At 42.9% G+C, this 24,925-nt stretch overlaps 2 protein-coding genes across 6 annotated transcripts in view; one reads left to right on the top strand and one right to left on the bottom strand.

Moving 5' to 3' along the window:
- Positions 1-148: 148 nt before the first annotated feature.
- On the bottom strand, positions 149-24,676 carry DHFR (dihydrofolate reductase). 3 transcript variants are annotated; one of them, XM_069962854.1, is made up of 6 exons: positions 24,655-24,676; positions 22,927-22,976; positions 20,318-20,423; positions 14,238-14,364; positions 1,317-1,432; positions 149-291 (listed from the first exon to the last, which is right to left on the bottom strand). In XM_069962854.1, exons 2-6 carry the CDS (start codon positions 22,949-22,951, stop codon positions 213-215), a joined length of 453 nt encoding a protein of 150 aa, XP_069818955.1. In that variant the 5' UTR covers positions 22,952-22,976; positions 24,655-24,676; the 3' UTR covers positions 149-212. The 3 variants fall into 3 exon arrangements, with proteins under 3 accessions (XP_069818955.1, XP_069818953.1, XP_069818954.1); XM_069962852.1 differs by lacking the exon at positions 24,655-24,676 and adding an exon at positions 24,238-24,609; XM_069962853.1 differs by lacking the exon at positions 24,655-24,676 and adding an exon at positions 24,404-24,608.
- MSH3 (mutS homolog 3) overlaps positions 24,482-24,925 on the top strand; it is a 103,879-nt gene continuing 103,435 nt past the window's right edge. The window contains exon 1 of one of the 3 annotated variants that reach the window (XM_069962845.1): positions 24,482-24,582. In XM_069962845.1, coding sequence (XP_069818946.1) covers positions 24,496-24,582 — 87 coding nt within the window. In that variant the 5' untranslated portion in view covers positions 24,482-24,495. Of the gene's footprint in view, positions 24,888-24,925 lie in introns of all 3 variants that reach the window. The other 2 variants (XM_069962846.1, XM_069962844.1) reach the window with 2 other exon arrangements.

The raw sequence follows: 24,925 nt of genomic DNA, 5'->3' as shown, positions 1-24,925 counted from the left end.
TGCATCCATCTTCGCCAACCACCGGGAGTCAAATGCCAGGTGTCTGGTGTTTTGTGAACCCAAACTTACTGTAAATTCGCTGTTCTCTAAACACCACTAATGAGGGCCAATAGGTATATTAATTGAAAACTAAAAACTTGAAGCAACAAACAGTAGAAAACTATTTATTGTTTATATTGATAAAATGTACAACAAAGATAAACCAAGTTTGGTTACACTGTCTTTTCGTAGACTTCAAACTTGTACTGTATTCCGTTTTCTTCCTGCATTTCTGATGTTATCCCTGGATATCTAAAAAGGAACAGAAAAGCATAAGTTTGTTGTCACAAGGTACACGGCTAAGAAAACACTACAGAAATATAGTTCACGTTTTGCGATTGTTCCCTTTACAAATGAGAGAGAATGTGCTGATGAAGCAAGTTTCCAATGGATTTACCATTAATTCATACAATAAATACATCTGGTGCAGATTTACTGCTTTTACTAGACTAACAAGCATTGTATCCTGGATCATTGCTGTAAACACCTATTAGAATTGGCAGCCCAATGTATTAACTCACCATCTGGTCACCAAGGCAAACATAACATCTAGGAAATTGATTTTCCATAAACAGCTCAAAAGGTTTTTTTTTTTTCACGTGCATGATCGAATATAGGAGGAATATTGGATTCGACTGAGACTTTACTAGTAGAACTCCTTCGTGCTAGACCGTAGAAATACAGAGGAAATGAACCATCATAACATGGGATAATGCTCTGCTGCTGTACGGAGCCAATTGTTAACACAAAGCATTTCTCTTCATCTTCTGTTAAGTGATAAACTTGTATATTTGTGCTAATAAACGTAAAGGAGTTATCCAGGACTGGAAAAAAGCACAGCTACTTTCCTGCAAAAACGATGTTCTCAGGTCGGGTGTACCATTGCAGTTCAGCTCCATTCACTTCAATGGAATGGAGATGCATAACCACACCCAAACTGGTGTGTACTGTTTGTGGACGAAAGCAGCCATGTTTTTCTAAGCCTGGATAACCCCTTTAAAGAACTTAGTTAAACCTCGAAATTCTGCACTGATGTAAAGAAATATGACTGCAGGATCCGACAGCAAGGGGTGTTTGTAGTCTGTAACCATGGGGACGTCTCTGCATAGGAGCTGTAGGCACAAAACTGCAGGATATCTTTAAATCCAAAAGTTAAATTGCTTTTTTGATGCACTGGAGCAATAAAAATTGTATATAACAAAAACTCAAAAATAGATAATGAAACAGGGTTAAAAATCCAAACGGTCACTCCTAAGTATTTATTTCATTCTACTTACTCAGGGAGAAGTCTGTAGGACTGCAGATCAATTTCAGGCAAAAATGTGTCACACTCAAATTCCTGCTGAATTCTGGTTAGAAATAGTCTCTGGTTTACTGGCTTGTCTAAAACTTCCTGTATGAAAAATATATTTAAAAAAAATAAGTGAATAAAAGTTATAGATTAGCGTACCTGTCGTTCCAAATGACCTTTTAGAATAAGCCATCCTGTGAGTGTACATGGGGAGCAGCACTATATCTGGTCACTATTGATTTGGTAGGTGGAATTTTTTCAGAAGATTCCTGTTCAGCAAAGTGTCTTTCTCTCTCTCTTTGTGCAGTAGGTATGTTGTATCAGGCACTCACCCTCCTCCATAGAGATGTACCGCTTGGAGTGGATGACATTTTAGCAGACAGGGGGACAGAGGGAAGATGCTTGATAACAGAAGGAACAAGTAAAAAAGAAAGAAAAAAAAGCGGGCACCGGCGCCTCGTGTGATACTTCAATACACCAAGGATAAGGATTATGTGAGAAGGTGCTCACCTAGATGCCATATGGGCTTTGTGCATATCACCCCTCAACAGGGTATAAATCCTAATCCAGGGTCTTGTTTGGTAACAGTCCACTGTATAGTGGCCTACTACCTCTAGGGACTGCTAAGCTGACTGTACCAAAAACACAGGATACTGCCAAAATAATGGGGCCCGTGGAGGAAATAAGTAAATAAATTAAAAAAGTGCACTTTGTTTTATTTGATGAAGAGGACGTATGTCTTTGAAACGCGTCATATTTGTGCTACACTATAATATAAATTTTTTTATTATATTAAATTCATTAATTTAAAGCTTTCGGCCACTTCTCTGTGTGGACAGCGCTGACCCAGAGTACCTTAATTTCTTTTTTAATTTATTCACTGATAGCAGAAGGAAGCATTTTTGTCTGAAAAGATTTATTACAAAGTTTCTTATAGTCACATGTACTATTGTTTGTTGCCTATTTAAAGAGCACCTGTTATTTCAAAAGATTTTTGTTCTTAAAGTGACACTGTCACCCCCTTTTTGCATTCTGACATCTCTACACAGGTGTAAAGGGTAAATTTAGCGTTTTTCATACCTTATTTCATATCATACGTCATGGTGTTTGTTCAAGTAAAAAGTGTCCTTTTATCAACTGCAGATTGTATTAAGTGGGCGTGGCCTCACGACATTAGCAGCACTTAGCCCCGCCCACAACAGCACAGTTGACACCGCCCTCTTGACACCCATTGGTTGGCCGACGTAAAGGGGGTGGGGTTTAGACCTTTCAGCCAGCCTGTTTCAATGGACGGCGAGGGGACGGTGCCAACGGTGCCATTGTGGGCGGGGCTAAGTGGCGCTAGTGCCGCAAGGCCACGCCCACTTAATACAATCTGCGGCTGATAAAACAACACTTTTTACTTGAACAAACACCATGATGTATGATATTAAATAAGGTATGAAAAACGCTAAATTTACCCTTTACACCTGTGGAGAGATGTCAGAATGCAAAAAGGAGGTGACAGTGTTACTTTAAGTCAAAGTCAGAGTGGCGACAGGGTGATTTAAGTTACTAAGCCCTGAAAGTGCCCTTCATGGTGGACTGCTTTTTCTCATTCCTACCAATAAGGCACTGCAGCATGGAGCCAGGAATGTTCTAAACTATGCAAACAAATTTTAGGTTTTTTGTTTGCAACAATGTAGACCCTGAAATTCTGTACAAAGTTTAAAGAACAGCACAAAAGAAAGACTGAGATTCGCTACATGCATTACCAGATTTGCTATAAAGGAGTTTACTTGGGGATAGGGTTTTTTTTTTTTAACCAAATTGTTTGCAAAAGGAACAACAATTCCTACTACAGATGACTGAATTTAGAGAAAAATATGTTTAAGCATGAATCATTGCTTAGGGCTACAGGAAATCAACATTCAGAAGCCTCCCTTTCATGTTCACCGTCTCTAAAGACTGAGGAGTCATTTACATGAACATGGCTTAAAGGCGCAGTAGATGCTGTGGGTGCACGAGAAACATACTCAGCCCACCCTATTGATGGAGCTCAGTCACTGAAGCTTTCTACAGCAGCCATAATGGACACAAAACACAGCTTTACCAATTATAGTTGTACGCAGGTACTGCTGAGACTTGCTGTGATCTCATCTGTAGAATAGAAGACCTACTTGTATAGACATGACATCTGATACCCTGTAATATGAAGTATTTAGGTATAAACCTAGTGTGGGAAAATGAAACTACAATTTACAGAAAATTGTCATGGTTTTCAACAGAGCCTTACAGGTATTTTAACCATGTGGCACACTATGGGCACATGTGAATGCTCCCATACAGTACCTGGATCTATAGGTTGAACACCAGCTCTGAGCAGCCTTATTTGTAAGTTTTCAGTGAGACTTTATTTCTCCCACTGCATATATACCATGCAAACACAACACAAAAACTTACATAGATAAAAGTTGGTGGTACATATACCCTAAATGATAAATAGTAGCACAAATGAACTAAGCAGTGGTGAGTACAATACAACTTGAGGATAAAGGTCACACAGTACCTTCTGACGCAATCACTCTGATAATTACACTTTAATGTGGCATGAATGTGCTTCTGATAAGGAGCATGTACAGTTAAAGGGCAAGTGCCAGCATTTGGTGGGGCTGCCAAGCAATGCATCCGGGAACTGTGGATAGTTTTCAGATAAGCATAGGGTTCTAAGGGGCAAATATGCAAATCTGAGGATGACAGATTCACTTTAAAGCCCCATATACGTCTAGGGGTGTTGTCATACAACTCTGAGGTAACGTGAAGCTGTAATACACTCGTATGTCTCTTTAGATAAACACAAGTGGAGCAGCCAAACCAGTCACACAGTATATCGAGAGCAAGCGATGCACAAGCTCAAATGATTTCTACATTACAAAGCGACACCCAGACAAGCGAGAACGGTAAATCAGCCTGGTTAAAACATCTGCGTGTAAAGTGAAAAGTAGCTGCTGAATTAAAGTGATTAATATATATATAGTTATAAGTGCACCTAGCACAACAGCATCGTGCATATACTTCTGTATTCTCTATGCTGCAATCAGGAGCGACAACAAGTGTCTGGCAGGATCTCCAATCAGAGAGAACTGTGTAAATTATCCCCTTTATACTCAGACTTAGAAACAGGTATTTAATCTAAAAAGCCACATAATTGACTCAACAGTTCATCAGCATTTTCGGGCTTTTCTCAGCGTCCCCATCTCATTTCTGCCAAGCAGTTTGAGAAGCATTAGGCCAGAAAGACTGCCTCTCATATTTACATGCATTGTGCTCCAGTTCTGACTCATACACTGACCTTTTCTCTTCATTATTTTTTTCCATGAGAAAGTCAAATCAATCTGACTGTTTATACAGAGATGTTCTACAGTTAACCGTTTAGATTATTACAATTGTTTTGGTCCCTATAAGAAATCCCTATACATCTTACATAGTAGATCCTGTATTCTAGTTCGGTGCACGTGTCCATCCTGTCTAGCAGAGTAAAACCATCCCCAAAATGTACCCCTTTATCCAGAACAGATTTCCTACGCGATTATATACCAGGCATTCTGGCAACCTTCTTTTAGAGGACCATGTAGTAGACTCTGGGTAGAGGATTTAGTGTATACAGCGGGTATGAATGGCAATTGCATTTTGTCTAGATGTTAAGAAACATGGCCATCTAGGTATTTTAATGGTGTGAGATTAGGTAAACCTACACTTATTCCGCAGGGAAACAAAAGGATTACAGGCTGAGGCTGTACACCGGTCCCACACAACCTCAGCCCACCCTGCTCTCCATTCAATGCTCCAGGCCAACGGCCTGAAGTTACAGCATCGGATGGAGAACAGGGTGGACACAGACAGTGTCACAGACCCACCTCTGTGCCACTGTCAGCCCAGGAAAAAAGATTGTTTATTTTATGAAGACACCGGATCACAAAGCAGCGCAGATGGTAAGTACGCTCTTGTGATTGGCACTGTGACACTGGCAGCATGAATAAATGCATATACGTGCTGCCATTGTCCCTTTAATGTTAATAAAATTGAACTGCTATAAATAACAATATAATAATACCACTAGGCTTAAAGGGATACAAGTACTGTACTATAATAGGCAGATATACTGTGTATAAAAAAAAAACAAAACCAGAAGATCAAAACTAATATACTATTGTAAAGAACGAAACAGACATCAAAATAAAGCCTAGAACAAGGAAGAGATGGGAGGAAAGCAAACAAAAACAGATGGTAGAAATAAGGATATGCTGTTTCAGAGGTTATCAAGTGGGTTTCCCAAGAAAAGCAGGCGAGAATGAGGAAGCAATAATCGTGTAGAGGTTTATTAGGATGCAAGTTATTGATGGAGCCCAATGCCTACATTGCCAGGTTTTTAGGAGATTTTTCAATTTACTCATTCTAAGGGCCCAACTACACGCATGTAATAAAGACAATGATCAGGTGATGAAACAATCATTTGCTGATAGTTGTTGTTTATTTCAGCCTTAAAATCATGAGCCCTCGTGCGTGCATCGCTATGTGTAATTGTGATTCACAGCCAACTGCTGACTACTGTGTAAAAAAAATAATAAAGTTTATACATACCTGCCCACAATTCAGATGTCCATCTAGTTTCTGCCTGGTCCCTGCAGCTGACGGTGGAACTTAACAGCTGGTCTTTGAAGTGACAAGCCGCTCAGCCATTTACTGGCCAAGACAGAACCACGGTCAGTGACAGGCTGAGCGGCCTGTCACTTTAAAGACTGGCTCTGAAGTTCCAGGAGCGGCTGCGGGGAACAGTCACTCGTGAGAAGAACAGCGTGGACAGGTATGTATAAACGTTACACTTTTACACTTGTGAATGTGGGAAGGGCTGCGGGGACAATATATATACAGCCCTTGCTGCTATCAAGCCATGTAATAGGCTAAGTAAGCGAGCGCCAATCTGCGCTCGCTTTGGCTGTCAAGGCATGATGAGAGTTGTAGTTTTCAAACAGCTAGAGAGGCCTGCTTTAGCACCTGAGTCAATAGGAATTTCAGGACAGCCCCCACAGCAGTAGTGCTTCATATGGGCACATCTTGGGCTTAATTAAACATAACCTTAGGCTACCATATGCACACACCATGCATATAGTGCTGTGGAAATCTGGGATCCTAAAAGAAGTGGTGATCTAAAGGATGTGAAGGCTATGGCTCCCTGGCTGAAGAAGGTGGAAGCAGCCCTAGGGAGTCCTGAAAAACATGTATACAAAGTTGTATATATGTTTACCAGGCAGCATCCAACTTCTTTAGCCACCGGCAATCAAATGCTGCACACTCTGGTACAGGAGAACCCGAGCGTGCCTAAGGTTCACTCATTTCTACTCCCTGGTAACAATATGTAAAGTGCTGTAAATTGTGGGATGTTTCCATGTTGCTGTATATTTACAGGGAGAGATTAATGAAGCACATCCTGAGCACTCCTGGTAGCCCCCTTTCATCCACATAATGTGTAACCTGATAGAGTCAGCAAACCTACATCAACAAAAAGAACATGTAATAATAAAAGTTGTGACTATTTGGAACATTGAGATAAAGCATTTTGGAAGAAAATAACAAGTGAAATAAAACATTAAAGCCCATTTCCACCAGATCAGTGCTTAGAGGATGGAGTGGGAACACAGCAGCTGGTGAGATTTATCACAGTTGGCAGGGGTGATGTATTTACTCTGTACACATACCTGAAAGGTCAGCATACAGATTAATGGTAAATGCAATGATGCACTGTGTGTATAGTAGAAAAGTATCATGTTCTCTTTCCGGACAGGTCAAAGATTGGTGTGAAATGAAATGAAGGCTATTAACAGTCTCTGTGTATATACACTAAGTACACTGGTCAAGGATTTAGCTACTTCTGCCAATCATTTTGTGTAAAGCGAGTCCCGTGGGCCCCTAAATTCAGATTTACAAAAAATTCAGTATTACAAAAATAAAGTAAAAAGGATCCCCGGTAAAGCAAGAGAGCATCCACTGCTTACACCAGTTTATTAATCTTCTAACTGGGCTCTACAAGTCAAATGATGCATAGCCTTAACAAAATGGTTATGGATTTAAAATAGATAAATAATAATACTCATACTCCCTCTTTCCGTTCCTCCACAGCTGCTGATCGCTGTATTGTCACAGCTTTTTCCTGGTTTCTTTGATGCATTGACCCCACAGGAACTGCCCTGCTCCGCAAGTCACTAGCTGAGGGGTTACCCTGAAAGGGACAGTGAGTGGGGCAGTTCCTGAGGGGTCAAGATGTCACAGGGACCAGGAGGAAATGGTGACTGACAGTGACCAAGAGTGCTGGACCAGCAGGTGCAAGAGGGGTGTAAGAGGAGGGCATGATTTTATGATAGCATTTTGAAGCAAGTTCAGAATCTGAGCTCGCTTTATGGATGAGCCAGTACTCAAGTGTCTATGAAGGACACCAGCAATCAGGCTAATGTCTGCCATTAACCCCTTAAATGCCACAATGTATAGGGATCATGGCATCTAAGTACATCAGTGACAGGACTGGCTCCTGTATTAGGGGTTGTTGGGATGCATTTAGTTTCCAGAACAGCAGGAGGCTTAAATCACCACCCCACCCCCTCCCTTTCCCACTTTACAAAAAAAACATGTAAAAAATTTAAATTAAATTATATTTGGTATTGTGGCATGCGGAATTAAACAAACAAAAACACATAATATTGTTCCCGCACGGTGAACAGTGTAAACAAAAAGAGAAAAAAGAAAAAGCCAGGATAGCTAATCGTTTGTTACACATAGGGCAATTGTAAGCATATATGTTTATATTATTTGGAAAACAATTTGCTGTTTATAAAATACTACAAAAAGCCATGTTTACATGGCTATCTTGGTTTTCTGTCTGACATACAGGAGATAGTAGGCCAGTTTTGGCACAAAGTGTTACGTATAAGCAGACATCAACATCCCCACCATACCAAAAGACAAAAAAAGCACAACAAACATTTCATCATACATTTTATGGTAGATTAAAAGGAGTCATTACAAAATACAATTGTTCCTGATAAAAAACAAGCTCCTATACCGCCCTGGAATGGAAAAAGAAAATAAAGAGTCATGGTTCTTAGAAGGCAAGGAGGAAAGCCAAAATCCTCTGTGCCCTTAAGGGGTTAAATATAGCTAGTAGAGTAGAGTAACTATATTGTGACTTGCGACATATAGTACTATGCGGACCAATGTCCAAAGTTGCTCCGGTAAGAATTCATGAACAACAGTCATGTGACGTTCCAGCAGACTTTACCCTCTGCCCACACTCCAGCAGGAGCAGGAACAGTCTCTAATAACACTGACCGACAGGGGATAAGGATAGATACTGGGCCTGTTGGATGCAGCTATGACATTTGTATAATACTCGCTCTAATATTGCGGATTCACATGTTCACTGAAGCTTTCGGTAAGAGTCTCGCTATTACAGTTATAGAGAGTCAACATGGAGAGTGTAAGAAGATAAAAACCAAAATGCGTCAGCCCCCTCCCTTCCCACCATGTAATAAAGCGGCTCTGTGATGTACGAGGAGAGGGCTGGAGTGTAATTAGACAGAGCCCAGGGGCATATTATGTGAAAACCAGGAGGAAGAGAATTAATCCACATTACTTCGGATCAAGAGTAACAGTGAGTCATGTTGAACTCCCTGCAGGTAGCTTGTATCCATGGAAAAGGAGCTACCCACGCGTCTTACTCTGGACATGTCTGTAAGGAAAGCTTTACACTTCAGGTAGACACAATTTACTGGCTTTAAATACCAGGGAAACAAATTAGTCTGCACTGCACAGAAATCCTATTTTGTAAAATGGTTTGAGATTAAAAAACTCTAATCTTCTATTCTGCAGTTTGTATGTTCGCCCCAAATAACCTTATATTGAAGATCTTTCACCGTTTCATCAGATAGAATCAATGTGAGGTATGTGTTTCATTGAGGCTAAAAATTTAATGGCTTTGGGTTTTGACTAACCTTATGAGTACGCTGGGCCAGCTAGAAAAAAACCTATACAGCCATGTTATCTAGAGTCTGGGACTGATACTAAGGGACCGCCGCGGCCTGTGATTGGCTGAACGGTCTGTCAGCTGACAGGACGCTCTGAAACTAGAGCGGGCGGGACACGGGGAGAAGCGGACCGCAGGAGCAGCCCTGGACCATGGATAGGTAAAGTATATAGTTTAAGCAAGGGCTGCAAGGACATCGGTAACAATATCCTTGCAGCCCTTGTTAAACGATAATCGGGCCGTGTAATAGGCCCAGTAAACGAGCGACGATCTGGCAGATTGGCGCCCGTTTACAGGTATTATCGGGCCCTGATCGGCCCGTGTGTTAACACCCTAACACACACATCACCATCTCCATTTTGCATTTGTGTGAATCCTCGGGAGTTCCCCACAGCCCAACCCAAGAACATGCACCGCTGCTTAATGATTAGCATTGACGACTTCCATCCTGGGCAATCTCCGCATTGAATTTGTACATGTTCCCTCAAAAAAAAACTAAATATACCAATAGGGTAATCCATATTGGTCAACTGGGACAGAAACTGATGTACATGATGACGTTCTCTGCATAAAAGGGAAGACTATATATGGGCATTTTCTCTAAATGCTCAATTGGACAACTAACAGCACTGGAACGGCGCAGTGCCCAATGTATGAATCCACATCAGAAGACACTAAAAGGTATGTTCACATGTAGTGTATACACGGAGAAACCTAAAGTGCATAATTAAACCCTGCATTTAATCTGCAGCGTATACACTATGTGTGAACATACCATAAGGGCACATGCACATGCTCTGTGCATCACGGATGCTTTGAAGCGTGAAGCTGCAGGCTGGCATTAGGAACCCCTAGCGTTATGTATCATTTTGAGTAATGTAGTGACACAGTTGCTCGGGAGTGTTCTTAAAGTAGTGGGAAGGTTTTAATAGGTTTGGACCTCCTGGCGTCATAATGATACATCACAACCAATAGTTCTTGTTGTCGGCCTGCAGCATCATGCTCAGTAGCACCAGTGATCTATGGAGCCTGTGCCCTAGAGCTGTAATATGTGAACAAAGCCTTAGCTTTGTTACTGGCATATACTAGTTCTATTTTAGGCTAGGCACATACTGCATTAGCCCTGTATGCAACCTGCCCATAGAGGGATGCCGACATTTACAGCTCTGTAGGGCTGGGCGATTTATTGTGGAAATGCTAAACTGAATGTCACCTAGGTTAACCGACCAGATCTTCTGCAGGTCGTTTTTTTCACGCCCTATAGCCTCAGCTTTCTCACGCCCCTGGTCTCATACCTACCCCAGTCCAACTTTGCCATAATCCCCACACTGCTTCTGTCTAGCACTGTACAGGGGCGAGGCCCATGAAGTCATGGAGAGGGTGGGGCCAATGGTGTGACCATGTGGGTGGAGTTATGAGGTTCCGTGGCCTAATTTTGGCTGTCCAGGCATGATGGGATTTGTAGTTTTGCAACAGTTGGAGGGCCTAAGTTTTACACCTGTGACTTAGACCACGATCAGCCAGCCCTACTGCTGCGTATGAACTGCAGGCACACTAAACTTAATGGGTCACACTTAGTCAACTAGTGAGATGTTCAGCCCACTTTCTGAAAAGTTTACATTTTCCGGAAAACCACAGGTAGTCAAAGTCCACCAAAATAAACATATTTGGAAAAAGGGTCAAACAGGTCACTTAAATGGGTCTTTATACCCTGCAGTATAGGAGTTCCTCCTTTGACAGGCCCCAGACGTATATGTGGTATGACACCAGCCTTCAGTACACTTCTTATGTCACCAGATAAAAAGACCACAAACTACAAACCTAAGGAAGGTCACCTTGTTCACATCCTTCAAATCCTGCTTTTTATATTAAAATCCTAATGTGGCTGAATCTGCACTTGAACAGATCAAGGACAAAGCCTGTTCAGATCAAAACCGTGAAAAACAAAGCAGATAGTTACATAAAACTTATTCAGATGTGTTAGTAGCACATAATAAAAGAAAACCTAGTTACATTTCCCCAAATGTGCTATACTATAGAGAATAAGGGGAGAATGTAAAAAGACAACATGGAGAATGGGTTATTCGGGTTAACAGTGTTACTGTTCACATATGTATTGTCCAATCTAATGGAAACCACTCAAGTGATGTCTATTGGGCTTTCATTGTAAGGGTAAACCACGGCAGAAATGTGAACAGGAGCTAACCTCCCTCGAGATAAAAAGGAAGCAGCTCCATTGTTCTTTAAAACAGATACAGTGATGATAAAGCATTGTAGATGTCCATTTGCATCTATTATGTTTCATCATAACTAGACAAGTATTAAAAATTCCTCAAGGAAAGAACACAGAAGAATACATATAATAGGGGAACCAGATATGTTTAGTTTGATGCCTGATTATCCTTTGATCATATTACATTTATTTACAGTCCAGGAGAACAAAATATGTGATAAGTGGATTATTATTCTGCAGCTACAGCAATAAGCTAGGATAAAGTATTAGGTTATGTTCACACTACGTAAAAGTATGGCCGTTGTTGCAGTCAGCAACAACAGCCATACTTTGTGCGGGGTGAACACTGCCTATTGTTCTATGGGATCCCGGCCGGAGCGTCTACATATTGTATACCCTCTGGCCGGGATCCCATACGGACCTGCAAAGAACTGACATGTCAGTTTTCTATGGCCACAATTAAGTGAATTGTGGCCGCAGAAAGAGCTGTCAGTTTCCACAATAAAGCGAGCGACCCCGGCCGCTTGCTTCATTGTGTGCTATGGGAAGTTTTGATGCGGGCGCGCACACATACTTAAGTACCGGCCGGGAAGATCTTTGCAGAGACTGGCCGTTCCGTGACCCGGCCGGGTCACGGAACGGCCAGTCTCTCACGTAGTGTGAACATAGCCTTAAAGTGCATGTAAAGTAAGAAAATAATGTGTTGTACATGAACTTATAGTGTAGTATGATCTTCCATGGGAGGACACTATAAAACATTCAGTCTGGAAATGACTGCATTGTACATATGCTGCAGGCTTTCCATCCGGATTTACAGACGCACAATCTGCTGCAGAATATAGGAATAATTCTTCGCGCTGTGGATTAGCTGCAGATCCATAGCAAAAGATGTGGAGATGTTCTGATCCAGTCATCTAGCCAGCAAAATTTACTCAGGTCCTTACACTTGCCCATTTTTCCTGTGCTTCCAATACACCAAGAACTGGCTGCTCATTTGCTTCTTCAAGGAGTTATCCAGGATTTAAAACAAAAACTTTTTAGCAAAAACAGCACCACCCCTGTCCCCAGATTGCATGTGGTATTACAATTCATCTGCATTTACTTCAATGCAACTGGGATGCAAAACACACAAACTGAGGACAAGTTTCAGTAAGCCTGGGAAACCACTTTAAAAGCGTCTGTCCAGGTTCACATAATTTAAGCTATATGGCTGTGGACACCCACGCCCGGCCACCACAGCTGCCGTTCTAGTTCCTTCCCGTCCCCCACTCGTCACCATTTCTCAGCCAGTCGGGGACATGTCTCAGAAGCAGGAACATATGGAGACAAGCAGAGGATGGGACAGTGCTAGAACATAAGCGGGGAGTAGGTGAGGGTTTTTGCCCCAGACAAAAAAAAACCCAAAAATAAATAAAAAAAAACACTGAAACCCCTTTATTATATCCCACCACTTGTCAGCGGCCATTGTCACAAGACAATCAATAACATTATTTGCTGAAAGTATGTTGGATGACAATAATTTGATAATCAAACGTATCTATGTTTCATTTACAGTTTGCTGGTCTCAATGCCCCATTTAATGATTGCAGTGATGGAAACCTGCTCTCTATGCATCACTTTCCTACTGGGTTTTTGGGAAAGATGATGTGGTGGAAGTTCTAGAAATTTGCTACTATGGAGTCATTTAATTGAAGGCCTAAAACTGTGTATGGGTTACTAGGAGCTGATCAAAAGAGGGGGGAGAAACAGAAGAGATATTCACCACCTATTCTACTGTATCATTTATCAGTGTTGGCAGAATTAAAGGGGTTATCCAGTGCTACAAAAGCATGGCCACTTTCTTCCAGAGACACCACCACTTTTGTCTCCAGTTTGGGTGGGGTTTTGTAACAGAGTTTCATTGAAATAAATGGAGCCTAATCTCCCTGACCTGGAGACAAGAGTGGTGCTGTCTCTGGAAGAAAGTGGCCATGTTATTGTAATGCTGGATAACCACTTTAAGGCTGGGTTCACACTATGTATATTTCAGGCTGTATTTGGTCCTCATGTCAGGTCCTCATAGCAACCAAAACCAGGAGTGGATTGAAAACCCAGAAAGGATCTGTTCACACAATGTTGAAATTGAGTGGATGGGCGCCATATAACTGTAAATAACAGCTATTATTTCAATATAACAGCTGTTGTTTTAAAATAACAGCAAATATTTGCCATTAAATGGCGGCCATCCACTCAATTACAACATTATGTGAACATAGCCTTTCTGTGTTTTCAATCCAGTCCTGGTTTTGGTTGCTATACAGCCTCAAATATACGTAGTGTGAACCCAGCCTAAAAGTATTATTATTCATAAAAATAATTCATAATAGCTATAGTGGGTGAGCAGGCCTTCAGTGTAAAGCATGGACTTAAGGAAGCAGCAGCTTTGGTGTGCTATTGTGATTGAACAATGATGAATGGATGCAAGAGATAAAAACTTTCATATAGTTTTTAAAACTTCGGCAGAGTAGGTCCCAAACAATCTGAGAATTGAGTACATCGAGTTTAGTGATGGCAGACTTTAAGAAGCGTAAAGAAATTATTTTTTTTCTTTACTGCATTCATTCTTACCAAATACTCCTTACCTTATAAAGTGAGCTGCCACCAATGATCCAGATAAGGTCGACCCGATCTTTTAACTCTGGAGTATCTAACAGGTCCAAAGCCTCATCTAGACTCTTGGCAAGATAGTGGGCTCCTTTTGGGGGTTCCCTGCAGATGTATGACATTGACAAGTTTGGATGGGACACTATCACCACTGCGTCATCATATACATGATACAACAGTGGATTTATAGTGCACAAAGCAATAAAACATGTACACCGGCATCTGAATCCTGGTGCCTGGAGAAGGTGGATGCAGCCCAAGTACTGCCTTTTAATATATGGATACAGTATACATGTTTTCCAGGCAGTCCTCAGGCTGCATCCACCTTCTCCCGGCAGCGGGATTCAAATGCCGATCATTTGGGTTTATGCAAACCTGAACTTTTGGCAACTTCGCTCATCTCTACTTCAGAACAGCAACAATTCTGCCACCTTCAAAGATACTCCATCCATGCCTGCATGCTGTGGCCTATATTGTCATGTTCCGCTGAAAAACCTGGACAATTCCATAATCTTAGTATTTCCCTACCAACACCCTTACCCCTATCACAACTCTACCACCTCCTTTGCTCGGTTTCCATTAATAAGTCTTCTCCTCCTTTTCTGAAGAAATGGTCTTCTGCCCTGACCGCGGAAGATTTAGAAAATAAACTGCTTAAAGGGATTCATTCCGTCCGTACAGCCACTCCCAGTGTAAAGTTGAGAGAACTTCACTTCAGAATCCTACATAAAGCGATATACGCCTTTGACCGTTCCTTTACTTACTCTCTGTAACATTATCTGAAAAAAAATGTCCCAAATGTGATGAGCCGCAGACGGACCTGTTCCATTGTCTGTGGCTTTGTAACTCAGTACAATCCTATTGGCTCCTAGTGAAATCCTTTTTACGTGACGTGGTCGCTTACAGTTCCTTTAGATCCGGTAACTTACATATTCCATGGTGACAATGGACCTGTGGCTGATCCCATGTCGTATCATCCTATCCCCCACGGGGTACATCTCCCCTTATTACTAGCCCTTCAGTGTTTATTAAACCATTGGCTACAGCCTAGCCTACCCACTATTTCGGAATTGACCTCTATTCTAAAGGAAACTTTACACTGGGAGATGCTGGACACTATACGCAATAAGGAGGCCATTACAGCTTCCTTCTTTAAGAAGTGGAAACTATTCCTACTACACTGCTACTCACAGGCAGAAAGACGTCCTATCATGTCTCACTTTACCTCAACCACCTGGTATTATAAGATGTCGGCTGCTGGCACCCTAGATCCATTCTTGTAAGCTTTGCTTTGTATTTGTACTCTATATTCTTGTGATAAATAGCACCATATATCATCTATCTACATTCTATGTATAAGTGAAGTAAGATTTAGTTATTGTTGTCGGCCTTGTTTTATTAGATATGTATATTTGTGAATTTATACTGCTACTGATACTTTTCTTCTATACCAATGTTATATTATGTGAAAACTCAATAAAATGTTTGAACTATTCTGTCATGTTGCACCTACATGTGACTGTCACAATTTAGTACCTGTCCCAGTGACACAAGCCCCATCCCCTAAGCCTAGGAAAACTACTGGGTTGTGCTGAAATAAAGTAGAGAGTAAAGCGCCAGGCATTAAGAAAACATACTAATAGTAATTTTTGACAACTGCTTGAGAACTCCAAAACTGATGTAGTATGATAGGCCAAGTGCAGTGGATTCAACAAACACGAAGGACAGACACTCCCCTGTCATGCTCCTCTGCTTCCTCAGGCCTCGCACTGGACATATCAGTGCATCAGTTTTGCATGGATTGTTCCTTTAGGGTGCGTTCACACCTACAGGATCTGCAGCAGATCTGCAGCAGATTTGATGGTGCAGATTTGATGCTGTGTTCAGTTATTTAACCTCTTAAGGACATAGGACGTACCGGTACGTCCTATGTCCTCACTTGCACTTCAAAGCGGGGCCGCGCGGCGGCCCCGCTTTGAAGTGCCGCGATCCCGGGTGCCGCGTGTAGCCCGGGACCGCCGCTATTAGCGGGCACGGTCTGATCGCCGTGCCCGCTAATTAGCTAATCGGCGGTAGCTGTCAAAGTTGACAGCTGCCTCCGATTACCGGAGGCAACGTTTCCCTGGTGTCTAGTGGGGGAGATCGCTCCTCCGGGACCTTGTCCCGGAGGAGCGATCTCCGTTACTGATGCCGGCCGGGGACGCGTCCAAGATGGCGCAGTCCTCGGCTCGGCACTCGTTTGTTTCCGGCTGCAGCAGCCGAAAGCAAACGAGTGCCGATCTCATGGATCTCTGCAGCATATCTATGCTGCAGAGATCTCAATGAGAGATCCAAGTGTATATACTAGAAGTCCCCTAGGGGGGCTTCTAGTATATGTGTAAAAAAAAAAAAAAAAGTGTAGTTAATAGTAAAAAGCCCCCTCCCCTAATAAAAGTCTGAATCACCCCCCTTTTCCCAGGTTTTAAATAAAAGTAAACAAATAAATAAATAAACATGTTTGCTATCGCCGCGTGCGTAATCGCCCGAACTATTAATTAATCACATTCCTGATCTCGTACGGTAAACGGCGTCAGCGCAAAAAAATCCCAAAGTGCAAAATTGCGCATTTTTGGTCGCATCAAATCCAGAAAAAATTTAATAAAAAGCGATCAAAAAGACGTATATGGGCAATCAAGGTACCGATAGAAAGATCACATCATGGCGCAAAAAATGACACCTCGCACAGCCCCATAGACCAAAGGATAAAAGCGCTATAAGCCTGGGAATGGAGCGATTTTAAGGAACGTATATTGGTTAACAACGGTTTGAATTTTTTACAGGCCATCAGATACAATATAAGTTATACATGTTATATATCGTTTTAATCGTAACGACTTGAGGAACATGCATAACAAGTCAGTTTTACCCCAGGGTGAATGGCGTAAAAACACATTTCCCCCAAATAAAAGAAATGCGTTTTTTTTTTCAATTTCACCACACTTCGAATTTTTTTCTGGTTTCGCAGTGTACTTTATGCAAAAATTCAGCCTGTAATTGCAAAGTACAATTAGTGACGCAAAAAATAAGGGGTCATGTGGGTTTCTAGGTGGAAAAATGCAAGTGCTATGACCTTTTAAACACAAGGAGGAAAAACCGAAAACGTAAAAACGAAAATGGGCCATGTCCTTAAAGGGCTAAATGAGATCTGCAGCAGAAAATCAGCTGCAGATCCTGTAGGTGTGAACACACCATTAAAGGGGTTATCCCATAAATTATCTATCCACAAGATAGGTGAGTGCTAAGTGATTGGTGGTGGGGGGTCCCAGCAGTCAGACCCCACCAAGATCTCTGCTGGTAATTGAAGCAGCAGCACACATCTGTCCACTCATCCATTCACTCTCTGGGAGACCTCCGATGCTATCTAAAGAGGGCAAAGGAGAAGAGACTGCCGCAACTCCCCCCAGCACATTCATGTACATTGAGATCAGGGCTGAACAGCTGATGGTTCTGCGGGTCATGTTTTGTAAGATAGTGTCTTAAATCAGGAAACCTCTTTAAACTCCCAATTTGTGAACACACAGTTGTGTCATCTCTTACTTTCAGCCCTACTGCTTATGATGTAAGATATGTACTTCATCCAATATACAATTACTGTTACTATGGAGATACCGTTGTGCTCAAAAGTTTACATACTTCAGAGAATATTAATACAAAAACTTCTTCCCCACTCATGGTTAGTGGTTGGGTGAAGCCATTTAGTGTAAAACTACTTTTAAATCACAATGACAACCAAAAACATCCAACGACCCTGATCATAAGTTCAAATACCCTGGTGATTTTGGCCTGATAACATGCACAGAAGTTGACACAAAATTCATCCACAACTGCAAGGAAAATTGTTCAGGATGCAAAGGAAAACCCACAAACATCAGCTGAAACAAAGGACAAAAAACTAGCGGTGTGGTTGTTTCAAGATGCACAATAAGGCGACACTTGAAGAAAAATGGGCTGCATGGTCAAGTCGCCAGAAGATAGATATTACTGCGCAAATGCCACAAAGTATCTCAACTACATTACACCAAACAGCACAGAGACAAGCCTCAAAACTTCTGGAACAAGGTAACTTGGAGTGATGAGACCAACATTGAACTTTTTGGCCACAACCATAAGCGGAGAGGTGTCAAAGGCCTATAATGAAAGGAACAGAGGTGGGTCGCTGATGTTTTGGGGATATGTGAGCTATAAAAGGCACAAGAAACTTGGTCAAAGTTGAAGGAAAGATGAACGCAGGACGTTACCAGCAAATACTGGAGCTAAATTTGAACTTAGCCTGGAAGCTGCACATGGGACGTACTTGAAAGTTTCAACATGACAACAATGTAAAACACAAAACCAAGTTGACTTGTCATTGGCTACAGCAGAACAAAGTGAAGGTTCTGGAGTGGCCATCTCAGTCTCCTGACCTCAATATAATTGAGCTATTCTGGGGACATCTCAAGAGTGCAGTTCAGGCAAGACAGCCCAAGAATCTACAGGAACTGGAGGCTTTTTGCCAAGAAGAATGGGCAGCGTTAACTTCTGAGAAAAAAAAGAGCCTCATCCACAACTCCCACAAAAGACTTCAAGTTGTCATTGATGTTAGAGGTGGCAATACACGGTATTAAGATTGTATGTAAACTTTTGATCAGGTCATTGGGATGTTTTTGGTTGTCATTATGATTTAAAAAGAGGAAACAGTAGTGTTAACTTGTACACTGAAAACATAGCTACTGGAACCTAACAATTTCTGTTATTATGCTGTTAGATGGTATGGAAGGTCACTATGGTTTGGTGGCCATGCAAAAACATCTGGAATTATTCTTAAAGCGACTCTGTACACACAATCTGACCCCTCCAAACCGCTTGTACCTCCAGATAGCTGCTTTTAATCCAAGATCTGTCCTGGGGTCCGTTAAGCAGGTGATGCAGTTATTGTCCTAAAAAGCAACTTTTAAACTGGCAGCCCCGTGCCCAATATCCGGGGCTTAGATTGTGTATGCATTAGGCTGGCACAACCTCTCTGTCCCTCCTCCCCACCCTCCTCATCATTAGTAATGCTCCAGGCAGATTGTATCCTATTCATCAGCTGTGTCAGCACGGCACATGGGCTGGATCCTTAAAGCGACTCTGTACCCACAATCTGTCCCCCCAAACCACTTGTACCTTCAGATAGTTGCTTCTAATCCAAGATCTGTCCTGGGGTCCGTTCGGCAGGGGATGCAGTTATTGTCATAAAAACAACTTTTAATCCGTCAGTGCTGTGTCTAACGGCCGGGGCTTACATTTGTATATGCATTAGGCTGGCACACCCTCTCTGTCCTTCCTCCCCACCCTCACCATTAGGAATGATCCAGGAACATTTACTGCCGTTTGAGCTTTGCACAGGTGTCTTAACGATCCAGCCCATGTTCATTATACACACAGGTGGGGAATAGGAAGCAATCTGCCTGGAGCATTCCTAATGAGGAGGAGGGTGGGGGTGTGCCAGCCTTATGCATATACAAATGTAAGCACCGGCTGTTAGACACAGCGCTGCAGGATTAAAAGTTGTTTTTATGACAATAACTGCATCCCCTGCTGAACGGACCCCAGGACAGATCTTGGATTAAAAGCAGCTATCTGAAGGTACAAGTGGTTTGGGGGGTCAGATTGTGGGTACAGAGTCGCTTTAAGGCACCTGTGCAATGTTCAAACAGGAGAAATTGTTCCAGTGGCATTCCTAATGATAAAGAGGTTGGGGAGGAGGGTCGGAGGGGTGGTGCAAAGTTAGGGCACAGATATTGTAGGTCACAGTCGCTTGGCACAGGGCTGCAAGTTTAAAAGTTGTTTTTTAGGACAATAACTGCATCACCTGCCGAACGGACCCCAGGACAGATCTTTGATTAAAAGCAGCTATCCGAAGGTGGTTTGGGGGGGTGGGGGGGTCAGATTGTGGGTACAGAGTCACTTTTAACACAACTCATAACTCTATCAAACACGATTATGTCATCTCAATCTGTTCAAAGTACCAAATGTGAAGAGAGAAATGAATTTAACTTACGTGAGCTCTCTACTTAGAACTATGTTTATTCGTTCTTTTAAAGGGCGATTCTTCTCTGGAATGGAGAACCAGGTTTTTCTCCCCATAATGACAACATTTTGCTTCCCTGTAGGAGGACACAGCACTCATCATTATGATCTCTAGCTGGATGGAGAAAAAGTTCTACTACAGTGACATCTAGTGGAAAATCAGCAGAATTTTGCATCAAAACATAGTAACAAAAATTCAATGGTGATAATACTATCAAAGATCATTCTAAAATAAGATTTAAGGGTTAGGAAGTGAATTTCCTTGCAGCCTCTATGACAGCATCAGTATGGCATCCCAGTCAATCCTGTAAAAAACTGTTTTATGGTGTGGACATGCCTTTAACTTCTAAGGCAGTCTCCTCCAGAGATTCACAGCGCTTAGTTTATGACAAAAAAAAAAGTGCAACAGCAACAGAGACATGGTTCTACTCTAGCATTCTCTTACTAGCCATGGCCTCTACTGGGCTAACATTAAGGTAGGACCATGTCTCTAAGGACATCTTAATGTGGTGACATGGTACACTCTGATCAAATAGTTTGCTAATATCATCATTTTTTAATTTCTATAGAGCAGGTTTTTATTGTGTTTACACCAGGGGGTCTATGTACAGTAAGCACTTGCAGCTGTAGGTGTTGCACTTTTTGGTTTTTGTCTGTATTTTAGCCACAAGCATTGTGCAACCTACAGAGACATTGGAGTGCTGCCAATGAATTTTTTTTAGCTCTTAGTTTATGTTCACACATCAGATTGGACGTTGTATATGTCCACATGGTAAAGACCATTGGTCTTCTGTAGAGACTAAACTTTTCTGGAAGGGGAGGGGGTTCCTCTAGTCTTCTAAACAGGCTTTAATTTTAATTATTAATTTTTAAGGGGTAGAACCATTTCTGGCTTTTATATCACTTGTACAAGGCATTTTAACCAGGCTCCATGTAGAATTTTCAGTTGCCCCTGAGCTAGTGGTGGAGACTAGCTGCTATGTCTCCTATACACTGTACACAAACAGAGGGAGTGATCTTACTCCCCTATATCTGTACAGTACATGATCAGAAGCAACCACAGTATGGAGGACATTATAAGCCAAGGCAAAGTCCTATGGTGGCAAAGTCCGATGGTGCAGCTGTCTGCCCTAGAATGATGATCAGCATATTACTTCTGTACTTCCAAAGTGTGCATGGGGGCTTGGGAAGAATAAATGATGGCTGAATAAGCTTTTGGCCCACAGCTATCAAAGATGTATAGCCACCTGAAGGCATTACCATCATTTAAAGTGTACCTGTCATGACGGCTGCTGGCAGATCAGCGGTGGAGTACACTCTTCACTTCACAAGTTTGGGCAACTATGGCTACAAGGGGGGAGGGGGCACATGTTAAGGTACTGGAGTGGTTGTAGCCATGGATACCCAAACTTCCAGCCGCAGAATGGATGAACTTGCTTTAAACAATAGGTCATTTTCTGGTGACATAAGGTTTGGAGCAGGATAGCTTGTATGAACCTTTGTCCAGCAATTTGATCTATCTTTTTATTTTTTATTTTAGGTTTTCTACTTTGGCTGCAGACAGTTCTTGCTCTACATGAGACTGCTATACATGTAACAGAGAAAGAACACATCTATCTAAAGCAATAACTAAGCAAGGAATTGTGCACAGCACTCCATTTGAAAAAAATCATGGAATAAACTTGTGTGAAGCTTATAGAGTGCTGTGGACCATTCCTTGCATACCGTGCTTCCCTATATATAAGACAGTGTCTTATATTAATTTTTGCTCCCAAAGATGCATTATATGCCTTATTTACAGGGGATGTCTTATTTTCCATGAAGAATTCATGCTTATTGTATAGCATAACCAGACATAACCCTGGTGGCAGCGGGGGGTCTTACGTTTAGGGGATGCCTTATTTTAAAGAAGTCCCATGAAAATTTTTATTAAAGTATTGTATTGCCCTCCAAAAGTTATACAAATCACCAATATACACTTATTACAGGAAATGCTTATAAAGTGCTTTTTTCCCTGCACATGGTGATGTCACGACTCCCAGAGCTGTGCGGGCTGTGGCTGCTGGAGAGGATGATGGCAGGGGGACACTGAGAGACACAGGGCACTGGGGGGACACTTAGCATCCCCCTGCCATCATCCTCTCCAGCAGCCACAGCCCACACAGCTCTGGGAGTCGGGTCGTGACATCCCCATTTTATCCAGGAAGTGAAGCCTTGATGCAGTAGTAAGTGCAGGGAAAAAAGTACTTTCTAAGCATTTCCCATAATAAGTGTATATTGGTGATTTCTATAACTTTTGGGGGGGGGGGGGGCAATACAGTACTATAATAACAATTTTTGCCGGACTTCTCCTTAAGTTATCCTGTAAATCCTCCACTATGCCTTTTTTTTTGGAGGATGTCTTATTTTTAGGGAAACAGGGTAGTATCTATGTAGGGTCCTTGGTCCGGACTACATCCGCTGGCACCTACTGCTATTTGTGCTGCTACGGGATTCTTTGACTAATTAGCTAGAGCCTGGCGCACTCTTGTATATTTCCGACAGACACTATGATCACCTAGAGGTTCTTGTACATGTTACCTTCTACTGTGGGCGTCATTGTCATCCTCTGGAAATGCTTAAATTCATTCCTGAAATCAAAGGAGAATAAAATACATTACTAAAAGATCTGTCAAATAATTGATCAAAACTAGAATAAAGTCTGAACCTGACCATATGGACAACCAGTGCTGTGAAATGTCTACAAACATGTCAAAAGTTACAGACAGCACCGGGTCTCACTCCTGAGATATTGTCAGGGGAAGAGCTCAGCAGGGTGCTTTACTCCCCGACCAGACCCAGATGTTACTGATTCATTCCATAGACTATAAGGGTATGTTCCCACCATGGAATTTCAGGTGGAGGCTATGCGGTGGACCTGCCTGTCCCACTGACATTCTCAAATTAAATCTGCGGACATTCCTTGGGCGGACGACGGATTTGAGAATGTCATTGAATCTAGAGATGAGTGACTCTACAGTAGGAATGAAGCAAAGCGGCTGCAGGCTTTGAGCTCTGCTTCCTTCCATGCTGCTCCTCCCCGGGTCCTGGGAAAAGATGGATGCAGTCCTGGGAAACTTCTCCCACTTTTCCAGCATGGGATCCATCTTTTTCCAGCACCTGGGGAGGAGCGGCATGGAGGGGAGCAGACCTCAAAGCCTGCAGCCACTTTGCTTCGTTCTTATCCGGTGTAACTTGGCTTGAAATTCCACCATATATTCCATAGTGTGCACATACCCTAACCGAGCAATTCAGTCAGATTTCATTGACGGCCGGGGAGTGAAGTGCTGCTCTGACTAATGGCGGGAGATGGGCTCCCTTTCCTGCAAGGAGTACAATAGAACAGCAATGTGTGGAGCGAAACACTGCGCCAGGTGCTTCTTCCAGCTCATCCTAATTATTGGCGAGGGTCTGCACACCCAAACTGTCTCCAATCAAAGCTTCTGCCACCTCAATGTAGCTCCAACCTACTGATAGACCCCCCTGATATGTATGCAGCACAACAGGTCTGGCCCTGTTCACACATGCTGAGGAGAAGCTGCAGATCTGCCCTGTGTGAACATGCACTTTGCCTTGTTCCATACTTGAAGCTGATCTCTATTGCTTTGTGTAATACAGCTACCTGTACCTGTACTGGAAGATCCCATTAGGATCTGCCATAAAGACCCTGGGTCAGAGTATGTTCACACAGGGCTGAAATGCCGCAGAGCTGCAGATGATTTCTGCTTCCCGGTTGTCTGCAGGGTCTCATTCCCATATGAACATGTCCTGTAAACCTTTGCAGTGTGAACACGGTGTGTAGTGCGAGCTGCGGTTCCCGGCACAGGACGCTGTTCACACTCAGCAGCATACCTGAGCAGAGGCCACGGCAGCGCCCCCGCCTTCCCGATGCCCTGTCCCGGAGGGCACACGGCCACTATGGAGTTAAGCAGCATATTCCTCATCCTGTTACCGGTGAATGCCCTGCCGTGTAGATGGTGCGCGCGGCTACCGGGGAGGGCGGGGCTTGTGCGCTGACCTGTGGGCGGGGAGACACGTGCGTAGCGGTTACACACTCGCCCTCTGCAGCCCTTCTCTCCCCACTAGTTCTGTGGCACTACATGTGCCAGCATGGTGACTGTACCGAGCCCGCCACATAGAGGCGCACAGGCTGATAGGGACAACGCCCCACGCCGGTTTACTTTTCGCGCCACGTTAGTAAGCCCCACCCAGATATCAAAAAAACTCCGCCCAGTGAATTTTGATAAACGAAGTGACCAAAACCATTACCTCGTAACACCGCCCCTCAGTCCGCTCCGGCCAATCAGAGCTCCTCATTGAGGAAGTGGGTGTGGCCTGCCTTCCTCTAGCGCCGCTGCTGTCTTCTAGTACTCGTAAGCTGCAGGATGCGGCGGCGGCAGAGAGCAGGCCGGTCCCCGGCTCCGGGCCCATCGCAGCCGGTCATCAGTCACTTCTTCAGAGCGCAGGGCGGGGAGGCTAAGCGGGCACCGCGGGCATCCCAGGTCAGGGGCGGGCGCTGGGGTCAGGGAGAGACACAAGC

The sequence above is a fragment of the Dendropsophus ebraccatus genome, chromosome 3 (genome assembly GCF_027789765.1).
Source record: "Dendropsophus ebraccatus isolate aDenEbr1 chromosome 3, aDenEbr1.pat, whole genome shotgun sequence".
NCBI classification, from domain to species: domain Eukaryota; kingdom Metazoa; phylum Chordata; class Amphibia; order Anura; family Hylidae; genus Dendropsophus; species Dendropsophus ebraccatus.
Note: the sequence above shows the minus strand (reverse complement) of the source record. Positions and strands in the feature narration are given on the sequence as shown.

What these genes read in the sequence shown, in the direction of transcription:
- DHFR (XM_069962852.1), bottom strand. Translation starts at nt 24,329, where the DNA reads ATGAGGAATATGCTGCTTAACTCCATAGTGGCCGTGTGCCCTCCGGGA. An exon ending in CTGCCGTGGCCTCTGCTCAG is followed by an intron (nt 22,977 to 24,237) that starts GTATGCTGCTGA and finishes CTTTGATTTCAG; the next exon opens with GAATGAATTTAAGCATTTCC. An exon ending in GTGGCAGCTCACTTTATAAG is followed by an intron (nt 1,433 to 14,237) that starts GTAAGGAGTATT and finishes TTTTTCATACAG; the next exon opens with GAAGTTTTAGACAAGCCAGT.